Source organism: Ambystoma mexicanum, chromosome 5q (assembly GCF_040938575.1).
Source record: "Ambystoma mexicanum isolate Mex_15411 chromosome 5q, UKY_AmexF1_1, whole genome shotgun sequence".
Taxonomy (NCBI): Eukaryota; Metazoa; Chordata; class Amphibia; order Caudata; family Ambystomatidae; genus Ambystoma; species Ambystoma mexicanum.
Window position 1 is genome coordinate 688,119,425 of NC_090933.1, and position 16,907 is coordinate 688,136,331.

The 16,907-nt window shown below is 47.9% G+C and overlaps 1 protein-coding gene across 1 annotated transcript in view; it reads right to left on the reverse strand.

Annotated features, from left to right (window-relative positions):
• The window catches only part of ARFGEF1 (ARF guanine nucleotide exchange factor 1), a 1,973,034-nt gene that overhangs the window by 825,886 nt on the left and 1,130,241 nt on the right, over positions 1–16,907 (reverse strand). The window contains exon 20 of the mRNA XM_069621149.1: positions 10,544–10,672. Coding sequence (XP_069477250.1) covers positions 10,544–10,672 — 129 coding nt within the window. The remainder of the gene's footprint in view (positions 1–10,543; positions 10,673–16,907) is intronic.

A 16,907-nucleotide genomic window follows, 5' to 3' on the forward strand; every position in this document is an offset into this window, starting at 1 on the left:
CACTCTCGCTGCCGAGTTTTGCAGACGTTGTAGTCTCTGAATGAGCCCCTTCGGTTGAGCCAGATATAGAGAGTTGCAATAGTTCAACTGGGATATTATAATAGCTGCTACCCCCGGAAGACCAAGAGGCTTAGCAATCAGAGGGAGCACTTCTTTCAGGACTTTCAGCTGAAAATGTCCAGTTTGACAAATGGCTACAACCTCACTATCCATAGAGAGAGAAGCTGATAGTGTTACACCAAGATTTTTCACCTTCCCCCGTAGGGATGGGGAGGGCAACAAAAGACACAGGCCAGAAAGAGGAAACCTAAAGTGAAGGATCAGGGGGACACCCCACCACCAAGACATCCGTCCTGTCGCCATTCAATTTGAGCCAGTTGTGGTTCATCCACTTACCAACAGCCGCCAGGCATCTTCGCAAGCCCGTCCCCCTTATGCCACCCCGAGTCCACCAGCCTGGCCATATCATCCTGGACGGAGACTAGAACACTCTCCGTGCCTCTACCAGGTCTAAAGCTGGACTGTGCAGGGTCAAGAAGAGACGATGAGTCCAAGAATGAAGAGAGTAGAGAGGACTCCAACAATTTAGCAATAAAGCAAAGAAGATACATTCCATGAACATTAGCAAGGACAGTGGGGTCAAGTGATGGCTTCTTTAAAAGAGGGATCAGTCTTGCAGCGTTTAACTCAGGCAGAATTACCCCGGACTGACAGGAGCTGTTAATAGCAGCAGTAAATTCCCCTAAGAGATCAGGGGAGATCTTTTTCATAATGGCTACAGGGAGGGCGTCAGACAGAGAGCATGATTTCATCTTATGGATGACAGCCAAGGCTGCTGCTTCCGAGAACATTGGGAACACTGACCACTTCGGAGATCCAATGGAATCTACCATCTGGTTAGAAAAGTAATCTTTACTAGCAGAGATGGAAACAGCCTTCGAGATGTTTTGGCGTATATAACTGATTTTAGTGATGGAAAAAAGAGATAAATCATCACATCATTTTTGTGTAGGTCTGACACTTGAAGTCAGTTTATCAGAAGACGAAAGAGACTTAACAGCAGTGAACAGAGCTTTGGGTTGGCAGAGGGCCATTTCAATGTTCTCCAAAATATATCGTATTTTAGCTGCCTTCACATCTGCAGAATGGCTGTTAAATGCAGCCTATATAGTGTTTTGAGATGAGGATCATAGGTATTGGCAGAAGGCCATGAGCGTAGCCAAATTTTGGGTGCCGGGATCTTGGCACATGGTGCCGTTATGTTGAGCCTGTATGTTATCAGAAAATGATCTGACCATACTACAGGTTCAACTGACTGCAGCGACAAAAAAGTATTTTTTGAAAAAATCAAATCCAATGTTTTACCTAATTTATGCATGGGAGTCGATAAAATTTGGTGTAGGTCGAGATCAAGCAGGCTGTCGAAAAAAAGAAAATAAATTTAGGGTAAGGGGGCTGAAGCAAATTAAATTTTAAAATGGAGGTCCCCAATACTACCAAGTGGGTATATCTCATTTGTAGATCAGCCAATAGATCCGTCAAAAGTTCCCCAAATTTCCCAGGAGGGCGGTATAAAAGCAAAAAATGACAAAAGCATAGCAGAGATATAGTGCATCTAACAAGAAGAGCTTCCATGGCCAAGCCATGTTGAAGGCTTAACTGGGTAAAAGCAAAATCTGATCTATAAATGACTGCAATACTGCCGCCATGTTGTGGTGGAGGGCGGTCAAGATGGGTAGTGCGGTAGTTAGGTGGAATAGCCTGAACGAGGGCGGACGCTAAGCTGGGAACAAGTCAAGTCTCAGACATAGCAGGGCCGGGCAGCGTTCCGATATCAGATGGTGTAGTTCGGCAGCATGCGCCGGTAAAGAACGAGTGTTTCGTAAAAGTACCAAGGGAAAGGTGGTAGCTGAATCCACAAGACAAGCCATACCGGAGGAAACTGGTGTGGTGCAGGGTAGCATGTTATTCCATCTATGCAGTAGACTAGTGTGGAGTGGAGCTAGGGCCAACAGCTGGCTCCTAGAATAGCCTTCCTCCCACTAGGGTGCTGAAGTGGGAGGGGGGGAGGGACCTCAGGCGGTTCACTGCTGTTTCAAGGACTGGCCACTGGATTGTGAGGTACACCGCCGGTCTTGGGTGCATCTACAGGACTGCACCCTTCACTTGTACTGGTCCATTGAGGAGCACATGGGGGATTGTACGAAGAAGTCTTCTGGTAAGTGGGACGATAGTCCCTTGATGTCCTGTTAGATTTCCCCATCCGAAAGGACTGGAGTCGCTGTTGTGGCGTGCCCAGGGAGTGGGCAGTGTAGGTGTCTGTCCTTATAGCTTGTAGCGTCTCATCTACTTTCTTGCCAAATAGGTTGACACAGTCGAACGGCATGTCAATCACCTTGGATTGTACATCCAGCTGGAAGTTGGTTGGCTTAAACCAGTGTTGCCTCCGGAGAGAAACCCCATTGCCGAGCTGGCAGAACCGTATGATGGCATGGTCGACTGACACCGAGATGGCATGGTCAGACGCTGCCTCGCCTTCATGGAAGAAACCCATTGCTTCCTGCTACCTGTCTTCAGGGACGAATTGCAGAAGTAGTTTGTACCATAGCTTGCGGTCGTACCGAACGAGGATGGCCAAAGTGTTTGCCGCCTTGGTTGTAGTTGTGGCTGTGGTGGTTACCTTCTTGCCGAATGTGTTGAAGCGTTTGCCTTCCATGTCTGGTGGGATGGAACAAGATGATGGGTTGGCAGATTGTTTACGGGCAGCTGCTGAGACAACAGTCTGGCATGGGCTGCGTGCGTAGGCAGACAGGAGCAGAGTCAGGGACCCTGTATTTCTTGTTGAATCTTAGCCGACGCCGTGGAGTGATGGGCCATGGTGGTGAGACCTTCTTCCCAAATATCCTCTAAAAGGGGAATTGATAAAACTGTCTCTCTGAGATTCCCTCTGCTGATACCAAAGGCTGTTCCTTTTCTGCCCCTCCGGCGCAAGGCCGAACATTTCCACAGCCCTACCCCTTAGGGCATGAAGGACCGGATCTTGTCAGGGGGTGAATCTGTGGCGGGGATGTTTTCTTGTTGACCGCCGGCAGGGATGATCCCATCGTATTCATCCATGTCTGTTGTGTTAACAGATGCTAAATCATCCTGTGGGTCTTGATCCGTGTCTGTCAACTGAAGGGGCTGTAACACTTACTGTTCCTCCCGAGAAGGTCAAGGGGTAGCAGGGATACCACTGTGTCCAGCTAGTGGGCGACCTGGCGGTGGCAGCGGTGCCGGTAGCCTTTGCTGCAAAGTAGACACCACGATGCTCAGGGTATTTGGGATGTCCACACAGAGATCCCTGTCTCTAGTGTAAGGAAGGTATGGTATTAAAGTAAGACAGACACAAGTGATCACAGTTCAAGGGTGTTTATTGAACTTTATCACAGGTGTGATAAACGCCTATCTAAACCTAAATCTAAGAAGGGAGCAAGCTACGACCATTAAATAACAATACAGTCCTAGTGGAGTCTAGTCAAATAAAAAGGGGCTATACTAAAAGAAAACTATTGCCAATCCTTACTGCTATGCTACAAAATAGTGTGGGATAATGTTAACAAAAGGAAAAGTGTTCAGAAAATGATAAGTCAGGATGTTTAGGCTGTTGTCCTCCCTTCCCCACGTTTTTAGCACGGGACAAGGCGGGTCACTCGAGCACAGCACTCTTGGGCTTCTTTGGCACGACGTCACAGTTCCTTTTACCAACATCAGGGTCGTCTGTGCCCAATTCTGTTTTGTTCAAAGTCTCTTGCTTCAGAGGACCAGATGTACCATAAACAACAAAGAAAAGTTCATTCCAAATATTCAAGTCGGGCAATTTACTCTTCTTCCTGGATCCGCCTCAGCCGGGCTCCGATCCTTCTTTAACACTTGGCATCCCCTCAGTCGGGTTCAGACCAATTTTAGTTCGTAGGCATCCCTCAGTCGGGTTCACACTTACAACAACAATATCTTCTTGGGTGTGTTACTGTTCACCCAGGAACCCCCCTCTTCCAGACTTGGATCCACTTTTATACCATTAGTCCCCCTCAGCCGGGCTCAGACCAATTTCAGTTTACAGTTCGGGTGAACTTGCCCTGATTAGCCATTCGTCCAGAAAAGGGTAGATGTGAATCCCTTCCCTCCTGAGACTCGCTGCCACCACCGCCATTAGTTTGGTGAAGACCCTCAGGGCGTAGGTCAGCCCAAATGGTAGAACTCGAAACTGATAGTGAGATCCGCCAATTGCAAACCTCAGGTACTTTGTGTGTGGGATGGATTGGCACATGAAAGTAAGCATCCTGAAGGTCCAATGAAACCAGCCAGTCCTGAAGCTGAAGAGCCTGAAGGATCTGAGAAAGGGTCACCATCTTAAACTTGTCCTTCCTGAGGAATTTGTTCAAATTTCTCAAGTCCAAGATGGGTCTAAATCCTCCGTCCTTTTTGGGAATGAGAAAATAAGGGGAGTACCAACCCTTGTTCCTCTCCGCTACAGGTACATGTTCTATTGCACTTTTCTGCAGCAGGGTTAAAATCTCCTGCAGAAGGAGCGGGTCTGGAATTTTAACAGAGTTTGCTCCCGGTGGATGATCCTGAGGTCCTTTATGAAAAAGAAGACAGTAACCATGGGTCACTATCTCTAGTGCCCAGACATCTGACGTAATGCCCCGCCATTCGTCCAGATATTGAGTGATTCTGCCTCCCACCGGAGTCTTGTGGGTTAAGACCTTAAAGTGGCTCTGCAGCGGCTGCAGCAGTGGCTGAAGAGGCAGTAGCCACTGCTGTGGCTGATCTAGCGCCTCTCCCTTTTCCACCACAAAAGGGTTTTCTTTGCTGTCCTCTCTGACTGGCCCGCCCTCTCCCTTTTCCAAAAGAGGATTAGAAGCGAAATGGGCGACTCTTCCAAGAAGATGAGCCTGCGTAAGAGTGTTGCTGAGGTTGCCTTATAGCATCGCTGAGTGATTTTGCTGCCGCTTTCGAGGTCTGCAGCTTCTCCAAGCTCTTGTCCGCCTTGCTGCCAAATAACCTCAAGCCGTCAAAGGGCATATTAAGTAATCTGGACTGTACATCAGATGCAAAGCCAGATTTCCTTAGCCATGCGTATCTACGCAAGGCTGTGCTAGATGCCATGGATCTGCTTATACTCTCTGCAGTATCCAGTCCTGACTTGAGGTATTCCTCCATAGCCTCCTTCCCATCCTTTACTATCGCCAGGAAACCATCCCGCTCCTCACCCTCTGGAATGTGATCAGCCGCTGCATCTAAACAGCTCCACAGGGTGTAAGTAAACCCAGCTAATGTACAAGTCACATTAGTAGATTTAAGGGCCATACTACCAGAAGTAAAAACTTTCCTCGCCCAGGCGTCAATCTTTTTGTCATCCCTGTCAGGGGGCATGGAGGGATAAGCCGATTGTCTACTTGCAGTCGCAGCTTGAATCACCAAACTTTCAGGTGAAGGATGTTTTGACTAATACTCTGGTTCCGAGGGAGCAGGTCTATACTTTCCGAAAGATTTCTTTTTTACAGCTGGTAAAGACTCAGGGGTCTCCCAATTTGTCATAACTCTCTTTTGAAGAGCTTTGTGGAAAGGAACAACTAGGTCCTTCATCAATATTATCAGTTAAGTCGTCCTGATCATATCTAGGAGACACTGACTTCCACCCCATAAAATCTATCACCCTTTGCATAAGGTTCCTATACCCCGGTTCAGCATGGTCAGTGAGGGCCGGTCTTTCAAATTCTACCTCAGGTGAGGTATCTAGGCCACTGGCCGATTGTAGGCAGTCATAAAGGTCTGTCATTTTTGAATTAGGATTTACTAGTTCCTCAGGGACCTCTCTTGTCCCAAATCGAACACCAGCTGATGTAATTTCCTCATCAGAGGTTTGTTCCTCAAAAATAGCAGACAGATTTTAAAAATTCCTGCCTGGGCTGAGGGTGGAATTTTTTTTCTGGTAGAAGTGGAATAGACCTACTTTTAGCCATAGTTGTCGTCTTGGGAACCAGTATAAAGGATTTCCCCAACAAAGTCGTCGAAGGAATCAACAATGACTTCGATATGCTTGAAGGTATCCTCGAGGTCATCGAGGAGGGCTTCGATGTCGAATAAGGCTTCAACGCCGAGGCCGAAGGTATCGATGCCCTTTTTGGCTTCGACGAAGTCGTCGAAGGCCGCGTCGACTCGATAGCTGACTTCGACGATGAGGATGCCATTTTGACCTCTGGCTACCTCGATTTATGCACCTTAGGTTTTTGTATAGTCTCATGATGCCCTGGAGAATCATCGTCCAAGGACGCCCTCGACTTTGTGTGGGATTTAGTGTGAGATGTTTTAGATTTCCCTCTGTCACTTTTAGAGTGGACAGGGGCATGCTCTTCACGTATCTTTTTTGAGGGAGTTGGGGTCGCCTTCTCAACATTTTTTAACAATGACGACATCGCCTGACACGACCCGCACTTGTCGACTCGGTGATCAGGACTAAGGCACCAAAGGCAGTTGCAGTGAGGATCCGTAATGGACATCTTTCTTCTGCATTTCAGACACTTTTGAAAACCTGTCTTGGGTGTTGTTGGAGTTGAGGAAGAAGACATTTTGCGATGAGAAAACTGACGCGCCGTTTCGATACACGAAGCAGAAGCTCAGAAAAACGGAACTGAACCAACGGGCGCGGCTCGAGTCCTTTATACAACGGATGACATCGACGCTCGACGGTGCCCTTCGAGGGACCAAGCTATGTGGTTCGAGAACAGTGCCCTCTGGCAAATCTTTTTTTCCGAATGAAGCAGCAAGCTGGCCAATATATCTAAGATGAGGAATACGTGGGAGGACACAATCCATTCGAAATATATATATCAAATATTGAAGACATAGGAGCAATTGTTTAGGAATCTCAACACAAACATGCTGTAAAAAACCTGAAGATGACCGAGAGGGGTGGAGCTAAGGGAGACTTTCATATTGGCTGTGCGATATATGACGCAAAAGTGACTATACGTTTCAGTTTAAATTTAAATTGCTTTAAGTTACTGAGGATTCCCAGTCTAACGACGGTGAATATTCACAGCATGTGAATCTAAGAAAGATCCAATGGTGGAGAAGGCAATCCTTTGCCCCCAGAGAGATCAGACTCATCCCCTAGTAATGTGTGTGAGGTTTCACACTTTGGCCATGTTGTTTGATCATTAAACATACAGAGCGTCACTAGGAACGGGTGCATGGTCTACGTCTTCTCGCCTGTGCTGCCACTTGTTGCAACTGAAGCTTACAAGAGTACATGCTGGCTTGCACTTGCTGCACTGCAACCTTATCTACTCTGGAACATGTGCGGAAGAAACTCTCTCCCTGGGCGCCTATTCCTCTCATCGGCTGGGTTAACAGGAATTGCCTCACAAGCCCAAGTAAACCTGGTTAGGTCGAAACCTCCTGATCAGGGTCACACTGGTGTGCTGGAACTGAGCCCCACTCCTTCCGTGTCTGAGCTGCTTGAGCGGGGTCTCGGTCTCTCGGTCTCTCTGTCTCTCGGCCTCTGTGTGTCTCTCTGTGTGTCTCGGTCTCTGTGTGTGTCTCTCTGTGTGTCTCTGTCTCTGTCTCTCTCTCTCGTCTAGGACAGCGGAGAGGGGACCAGGTCTTTGTCCAGTTCACTGGCATTCTTAATGTCCCCTTATGCTTGCTACCACGGTCCATCGGTCTAAAAATGTCTCTCAATAGTGCCATCTTAATACATGCCCAGTGACCTTCAGCAACAAAGTGGTACCCAAATAAAACACATGCTTTAAACAAACACAAACTATACCGCAGTGTGCATTTTTCTTCTTAAAATGAACTTTCCAACACCAATATTACAAGGCTCAATTGAGCCAAGGGTTAATGTGCATCCACACTTGTCAACGTGTGTGTGAATGAAGAGAGTGTGCAATGCAGGCCTGGGTCCAGTGCTTACATGGCAGGGGGTCGGGAATGTTGTAATGCCAGGGACAGAGTGGAGGGGGAGCTTTGCGTCGGTAGTGTACGTTTTTTAAATTGAAATCTACGCTGCAAGACGAAGAGTCAGAGTGATATGCTGGCGCATCTTGACACATCTAGCATGAAGGCACATGCATTACAAGTGTGTTCTTAAATTGACAATACTAGAATTGTCAGGCACAGCCACCACAAATGTCCTTAAACTTCCAATACTGGCATTATTAGAAGCACCCGCCACAAGCATGTTCTGAAAATGGCAATACTGTGGAAAATTGGCACAGACAACATGAGCATTCTCACAGTGGCAATACTGGTGCATATTCGAACGGCCACCATGAAAAAGTCTTCTTTCAGTGGGTGATATTGGCATCATTGAGCACAGCCAGCATGAGTGTGTTCGTACAGTGCAATACTGGCATTATTGGCAACAGACAAGATGAGTGTTCTGTGACGAATCTGGACAATTCATACTTTCTCCTCAGGAGGGAGCCACCCCCCCTTTGAGGATAGGGAGGTGAGCCTGCTAAGCAAGACCCTCCCTATGGGACTGGGCAAGTGGGACCTAACTAGGAATGACTCCCCTTTTGGTGACAAGGACCCCCATTCCGATAAGGAACTGCCAGTCCAAAAGACACTTTCTGCCGGGATAGGTGTTGGAAAGACTTTGGTATCTCCAGTTATGACTATAACCAACAAATATAACCAACAAAGACCCTTCTTTTACTCTATTGGCTTCATGTAATTCTGAACATCGTCAGAATGCCATAATCAAGGAAGACGGACACAATTCCTTTTGTTCTGATGACGTGCATAAGAGCAGAACTGACAGCGAATGGGAGAGAGACTCCTACGGAGGTAGGAGAGTCATCGCTATGCAGAGGCACGCCTCTGTAGAGAAGACGTCCTGGATGGGCAGAGCTAGGCCAAGCTGCGGAGCCAGCGGTGGCGTGGGAGAAACGAGACCCACTAGCTGGAAGCAGAGAGGAAGGTACTCTGACCGAGCTCCGGTTAGGGGAGGGATGGAGACGGAAAGAAGACCATCTTCCTTGGTGACACGACCACTTGAGAACAGTGGTGGGCCTGGCACCCGGTAACCGATGCAGAGACCAGGGAAAGCAGCCTGGGGAACCAGACCCCTAAAGGTCGGGGGAGAGAAACCAGACCCCCCCCCACCTCCCAAGGTGGAGTGAGAAACCAGACACGCCCAAGGCATCGGTTGAGTGAAACCAGATTCCTCCCTACCTCCGCCCCCACCCCCCACATCCCCCCCGAGATGGGGAGAGAGAAACCAGACCTCTGAAGACGGGGTGAGAAAACCCAGGCCCACCAAGGCGGGGTGTAAGAAACCAGACCACCCAAGGTGGGGTGAGAGAAACCAGAACCCCAAAGCGGGGTGAGAGCAACTAGTCCCCCAAGGCGGGGTGAGAGCAACCAGTCCCCCAAGGCGGAGTGAGAGCAACCAGACCCCCAAGGCGGAGTGAGAGAAACCAGACCCCCAAGGCGGAGTGAGAGAAAACAGACCCCCAAGGCGGGCGAGAGAGACCAGACCCCCAAGGCAGAGTGAGAGAAACCAGACCCCCAAGGCGGGGTGAGAGAAACCAGCCCCCAAGGTAGGTGAGAGAACCCAAAGCGGGGTGAGAGGAATGACACCCCAGGGCGGGGTAAAGACCAGGAACTGCCCAGGTGGGGAGAACATCAGGAGGATTCTTGGTATGGAACACAAGGAGAACACTCAGAGGGTTGGAGGGGGCAAGCTACTGGTCCCCAAGTGAGAAAGAGGACAAGAGACATTTTGTGTACTTGCTTGGACTGTGCCTCGGGGTGAGGATCCCTACTGATACAAATACACCAGGGTGGGGTCAGGAACAAGCCACCATTCTTTTGTTTGGACCAGGGCCCTAAATGTACCGTTGTTGAATGTATGGTTTTCTTTTGCAGTGGTAGCATATGATTCTGGACAGAGGACGTTTCTTGTGGTTTAAGACATCCTGAAAAACACCCTTTTATGTTTTCTTTTCTAGAGTAGGGTAGATATTCTTAGACTTGGGGACAGCTTAGGCCTTGTAATTTATAACAAAAGACACATTCAGACAAAATGCCACCTTGTCCGTCTCCCGATTCTGATGTACCACACAATAATATGCATGCATGGGGGGCAGAGGAGGTTGAGGGAGCATTAGAGGGACTCCCATAACAATAAAAAAAGGTTGAATTTAGGTTAAGCAAAATGAAGACAATCAAAACAACGTCTACCTAAGGTTTTAAAAATAAAAAAGCACACTTTTTCTCATTTTGTTTCTAACAGGTTTCTTTCACTAGTAGAAGGATCGTGTTTGTACTTCCACACACAATAACATAATATAGTTCGAAAGAAAAACACACAAAGAGGTCAACCATCCAACCTATACAGTTCATAAACAATCAAAGGCCATTGTGACTTTGCGTTTGTATGGAAAATAAACAAATCTCTATATTTATTTGTGTTAAAGACGTATGCACGATTAAAATAACACTTCGAATTGAAACTGCTGTTGCACAAACAGAAAAAAATAAGTACCTGAATACTGAAGATGCATGCGATTCTGATTGCACACCGTATGCCTTCCAGGCACAGCGAGGCCACTTCCGTGTCATCACAGTCTTGCAGACCCACACTGAAAGCAGCCAAGAAAGGTGTCCACGCCAACTAGAAGAGTCCACAAAGATATAAGTTTGTTTGTTTGTTTATTTGATAATGCGCACCAAGCCCATGGGCAGCCGGGCGCAGCGGTACAAGAATACTCGAAGCTTGGTTACAGTGTTACATAGTTAGTACGTGCATAAATTACATTACAGTATGAGAAAACAAGTACAGTGCAAGAATTCAGTATAGGCAATTATTGTAGAGAGAGTATAATACAGTAAATGAGGTGAAACATCAGATGGGTGGCCTGTGGTTGCACTTGTGAGAGCGAGGAAGGTGTGTCGTAGGCATTTTGATAGTGCAGGTCCGGAAAGGAAAGGCAGGCAGAGAAAGAAGTTATATGTCATTCGAGCGAAGCCATTTGAGGGTGTTGATTCTGAATCTAGAGTACGGGAGAGGGCATCTAAGGTCAGTAGCAAGTGTGTTCCATACTTGTGCAGCTTTGACTGGGAAGCTAGTTCCTCCAGCCGTGGCAAGTTTGAATCTGGGAATGTCAAGCAGGAAGGTGTTGGCAGATCTCAAAGGTCTGGCGGCAGTTTTCCTAGTGATTTTTTCCAAAAGGTAGGGTGGTGCTAGGGTGTTGAGACATTTGGAGGTGAGGGATATCGTTTTGAGGAGGATTCTGTCTTTTATTTTTAGCCAGTGGGCCTCTTTCCTAAATTTAGAGATATGCTCTCTGTGAGGTATGTTCAACGCTGCTCTAAGAGCGTTGTTTTGCAGTCTTTGAGGTTTGTCAGTGACATACTTGTTGGCTCCTGAGTACAGGGCGTTGCAGTAATCAAGTCGGGACATGATGAGCACATTGGCCAAGGTAATGCAACTGGCGCTAGACAGGAATGGTCTGGCAGCTCGGATTAATTTGCAAGTGTAGGCAGTGGTAGAGGAGAGAGAGTTAACTTGCTTTTTTAGGTTGAGAGAGGAGTCCAGGTAGAATCCTAACGTTTTTACCTCCGGCAGGACCTTGATGATGTTATTGTCAATGTTAAAGGATGTGTAGTTTGGAGTTAGTTTTTTTTAATTAGAATTGGATCCGAGGAGTAGAATCTCAGTCTTATCATCATTCAGGCAAAGGCCATGGGTTGCCATCCATGCCCGAATGAGGGTGTATATTTTGTTCACCATAGCCAGGTCCTCTTCATAGTTGCCGAAAGGGGTATGAGGATCTGGGTGTCATCTGCATAATTAGTGTAAGTGACACCCTGTCTGTCCAACTTGTCGAATAGTGGTTTAGTGAAGATGTTATACATCGTTGGTGATACGCAGGTTCCCTGTGGGACTCCGCAGGAGATTTGGATGGGATTGGCGCAGGAGGAGGTAGAGAAAACTCTCATTGTACGATTGGCTAAAAAGGATTGCACCCAGGCAATGGCTTCTCCTGTGAAGTTGGCAGCGAGTCTTAAGTGGCTGCATAAGACTGCGTGGTCCACTAAGTCGAAGGCTGCGGACAAGTCCAACAGTAGTAGCAGGGTGGTTTTGCCATTGTCCTTTAGCTCCTCAATTTTAGTCTTGAGGTCAAGCAAGGCTGTTTCAGTGCCGTGGAGGCGGCGGAATCCTGATTGTCGTGATCCTAGCAGGTGATTAGTTTCAAGGTAGTCTTGAATTTGTAGATAAGCTACTCTGTCAATGATTTTAAGTAAGAAGGGTACAGTTTTAATGGGTCTGTAATTGGTAGGTATGGAGGGGTCAAGGGTTTATTTTTTCAGTAGGGGGAGGACCCAGGATTCTTTCAAGTTAGTCGGTACCGTGTTTGATTTGAAGGAGGAATTAATTAGCTTTGAGATGAATGGGGCTAGGTCTCCAGGTGCATCCTTGATTATTTGCGCTGGGCAACTGTCACCCTTGCAATTGGAAGGTTTAAGGGAAAGATTGACATTTTCAATGTCAATGATTGAGATAGTCTTGAAGCAAAATGGTGGGTTAGTGTTGTGCTCCGTAGGCAGTAGTAGTGGTTGGTTATCAGTAGGCAGGGAGTCTTTTTTTAATTATTTTGAGTTGAAGTTCAGGATGAATTCTCATCTCAAAATATTAGGAAGAGTGCATTTATGGACAGTTAGTCTGTGTGCAATGATGGATTCTATCTAGCAAAACACACATCTGATGAGGTGATGGTGCCCTTTATCAAAATTGCCATTAAATTGGTGCATGTTTTCTTCTTCGAGCATGTCCCTTATAAAACATGGCTTTTTATTTGTAAATAATCATCAACAGAGTTTCATTAAAAAACAAATGCTGTTATTACCTAAACATGTACTTCACCTTCGTGCACAAAGTGTGCATGCAAGGGAAAGACACTGTTTTTCGAGATGTCAAATTTGTTAAAACGGAACCTACCTGCGCACAAGCCTTTTGCCGAGGCTGTTTATGCTCACCAGCATAAACTGTTCCTTTAGGACATGCTGCACGAATGGCTGTGAAATCCTGGAGCACAATTCTGATTCTCAAAGATACACGGGATTGCATGTAGCTATATCTGCGGCGGATTTCCCTGTGCCTAATCCATCTAGCTGTAAGCCAGATGGTGCGGAAAGCATAATGTACTCAACAGTCTTTTCAGACGAATGCCTGCATTGCTGTCTTTACTCATGGCTAGCAGGGTCTTAAATAGGTTTTTCCAGGGATGCACCCCTGCCCAAGCATGAGAAGATCCCCAAGGTGGTCTGAGTTAACATGCTGCCTATACAGTTTGTCAGATGTGATAAGGTGGAATAAGTGGAGTTTGTGGTAAAGTTACTTAGTTGCACAGTGGGCGGGTGCAGCACTATACTAGGCCTTCCTGAGGCCCATACCAGGACGTTTAAGAGAGAAGACTGAGCCTTTCCTAGAGCCTCAATCAAAACACTCCCAACCAAATGCTGTAGACAATAAGGAGGGGGTTGTGCCGAACATCATTTGTCCTTTACAGATTAGCTGTGCACATATGGGGATGCAACCATCCTCTCAGTAAGGGTTGTGAAGGCACGATATGAGCCTTGCCCTTGTGTGGCTGATTATAGTGTGATTGCCGATTACTGAGAAGATCTTTAAGGTGGCAGAAGATTCACATGACACAGAGTAGGTCTTGTGTCAGTTCCGGGTGCCAAGTGAGCCCAGTGGTCTTGTCCCACGATGGCAAGCGGATTCTGGTGCGGTCAGTGGCCTGGAATATACTTGATTGGTCAAGGGTCACAAATAGCACCAGGGGGATGAAGATGTGGAGCTTTAACTGCTACAACATGGAGGGGGCTCCTAGCTGTGGGGGTAGGGCCGTAGATGGTGAACCTTGACCTCTTTTGTTCGAATGGTGCAATATGGAGTTCTCTGTTGCGGGGGCAACAAGAGCCATCATATGCAAGCTCATGATGGACTTCAATCTAAAGACACCGGTTATGCACGGTGGAAAGGGTTTTAAAAGGGACTGGTCTCCTCTGTGGGATGGAAACAGAATCATGCATCTGCATGATTCTGTTTCCATCCCACAGAGGACAGTGGCTCAGAAGTACATAGGCTCGCCAATGCAGATCTCTAGCCCAGAATTCTGGCCTGTAGACGAGGAAGGCAGTGACCATCCTATCTATGCTGCTAATTTAGATGGTAACTAAGAAACTAGTCTTCACATTATGCCCCTATATAGTGTTTATTCTGCTTTGAGCTAAAATCGAATTTAGCAGGGTGCACAACTGGTACTTACTACCTTTTTTTTTTTAAGTGTTGCTGTGAGTACATCCTGTATTACACGTCCAACCTTGTATTCCGTGCCTGCGCCCCTATCCGCTGTCCCCCCCACCCCTTGTGTTTTCCCCCACCCCCTCCTTGTGCCTCAGTTCATCAGGCTGGTAAGTGGTACTTGTCACAAATGCAGCTAGCTATGTCGCTATCTATCCCTCCTATCTTTTCTAACTGCTTCTCTATTTCCTATCCCTTGCCTTCACTAAATCTGGCCAGAAGAAACTTAAGGAGGACATACTGGGCTCCAACCCAGGCCTTCCTATTGCAGACAGCTATCTCACGGCATCCACCAGAGAAAATCTTACAGAAATCCTCTTTGTCGTTACCTCACCGTCCTATGGACTTGTTGCATGGTCGCCTTTGTCTCTCCTATCACCTCTTCTCCCATTAATTGTGGCTGGGAGGTTCTCCTTGACCTCTGACATTTCCAGGGTCATCATTAATGTCTATCAGAATGGAACCATCATGGTTCAGGGTCCTCAACCCAGCCATCTTCTCTTTGACAGGCTCCTACCTCGCCTCTCAAACCTTACCTCTACCTCTGCACAGGCTCCCTTGCCTGCTGTGCTTCCCTCTTCCTCTGCACAGGCTCCTTAACCTTGCTGTGCCTTCCTCCTCCTATGCATGGGGTCCCTTGCCTGCTGTGCCCTCCTCTGCACTGGCTCCCTTGTCGGCATTGGCGCCTCCGCCACCCACTATCCTTCTGGCGCTCTTGCCACCCACGGGTGGGACCACCGTCACCTGCGCCCCCTATGGAAGACCTTCAAAGATGGCAAGCTGCTCCATATTGCCACGCTCAACTCTCGCTCTGCTGTCAAACCCTCGTCTGACATCTGCAACCTCCTCAAACTCATGGACCTTGATGTGCTTGCCATCACAGAGATGTGGTTCAAGGACAGCTCTGTCACGAACTTCGACACACTCTTCCCTGAAGGATACAAAATCCTCTCTTTACCCAGGCCTAAGAGGACAGCAGAGGGTGTGGCGCTGATCTTCCCAAAATTGATACATGTGTCCGTCATCCCTACTCGGGCCTACTCCTCCTTCGAGTGCCTAGTCTGCAGGCTCTTACTCTCTCCTAAATCTTCTCTCCTTCTGACCATCTTCGATCAGCCTCCAGGACAGTCCACTCTCTTCCCCCTCGGAATGGGCTGACCTGGCCTCCTCTCTACTTTCCTCTCGGTTTCAAAGTCACCAGACCCATGAAAAGAGTGACATTGGCTGCCTTCGCCTCCATCTACACTCTACCTCTCTGCCTCCTGCGGCTGACTCTCACCCTGACACAGCCCTTGCTAACCTCAATTTCTCTATTTCCAACACTCTTGATACTCTTGCCCCTGTCAGGAGTGTCCGACTGAAGCCTTCCAAAAAGTGCAACTGTTGGTACGACTTCGATCTGGCTGCCCTTAAACGCAAGTGTAGGGCAGCTAAGCGGAAATGGCATTCGTCGGGCGGATCCTCTGACAAACTGGCCTGCCGCCTCCATCAAAGGCAATATCGACTCTGCATCCACTTCAAGAAAGAACAAGTTACTCTCTTACCTGGTAACGTTCTTTCGATGGGATGGTCCGACGACGTATTCCATATCTTTGACAGTAATCACCACTGCTGTGCTGCTTCGGAAAATCTTTCGGCATCTGCATCCTGCGTCGATGACGTTGATACGCTGTTCTCGAGGGCCTATGTCGAGCCAATGTCACCGGATGTTATAAGTAGGACGCACGACGCCCGTAGCCTCAGTTGTAGTTTTTTTCTAGAACGTGTGGCACCAATATTCTGCCAGTATGACCACACAAAGCCTTGCGGAAACGTAAGCTGCAATCGCATAAGAAATTCTGTAGCGGCAAAGGCAGGGAAGAAGCGATATGGAATATGTTGTCCGACCATCCCATCAAAAGAACGTTACCAGATAAGAGAGTAACTTGTTCTTCGAGGGTATTGGGTCCTCCGATGTATTCCATATCTATGACAGACTCCCAAAGCAGTACCAACATAAGGAGGTGGGAAAAGAATTAAGAATATACAAATTTAGAATACCCAATCAAATTGCAGAGTAAAGGACCGCCTTGCCAAAGGCCAGATCCTGCCCATGGATAGAATATAGGGAGTAGCGACGTACAAAAGTATGCTGTCAAACCCTCGGCGTCGATGTCTTCCTCGAAGACTTCACAGGTTCTCGCGGTCACGAGGGCGTTGCCGACCGGGACCTGGAACGGGCATGTCGACCATCCTTGTCCGACCGGGACCTCGAAGGTGCCTGGTGGTCGTGACGACTGCTCGAGCCCAAAGGCGTATGAGCGGTCTCTCTAGCACGGCCATGACCGGCGTCCTCAGACGGCGCGGACGGACCGGAGCCCTGCAATTGAAAAATCGCCAACATCTCCTTTCGGAAGGAATCCCATTCCTCAGGAGTGGAATGCTTGTCGGAACAAGGAACCTGCTGACGGGCGGAGTCCTCGGAAGAGGACGGGAAGGCGACCTGTGACGGCGCTTCCTGGAGTGCCAAGAAGAGGCAGAGGAATGGCGGCACCGA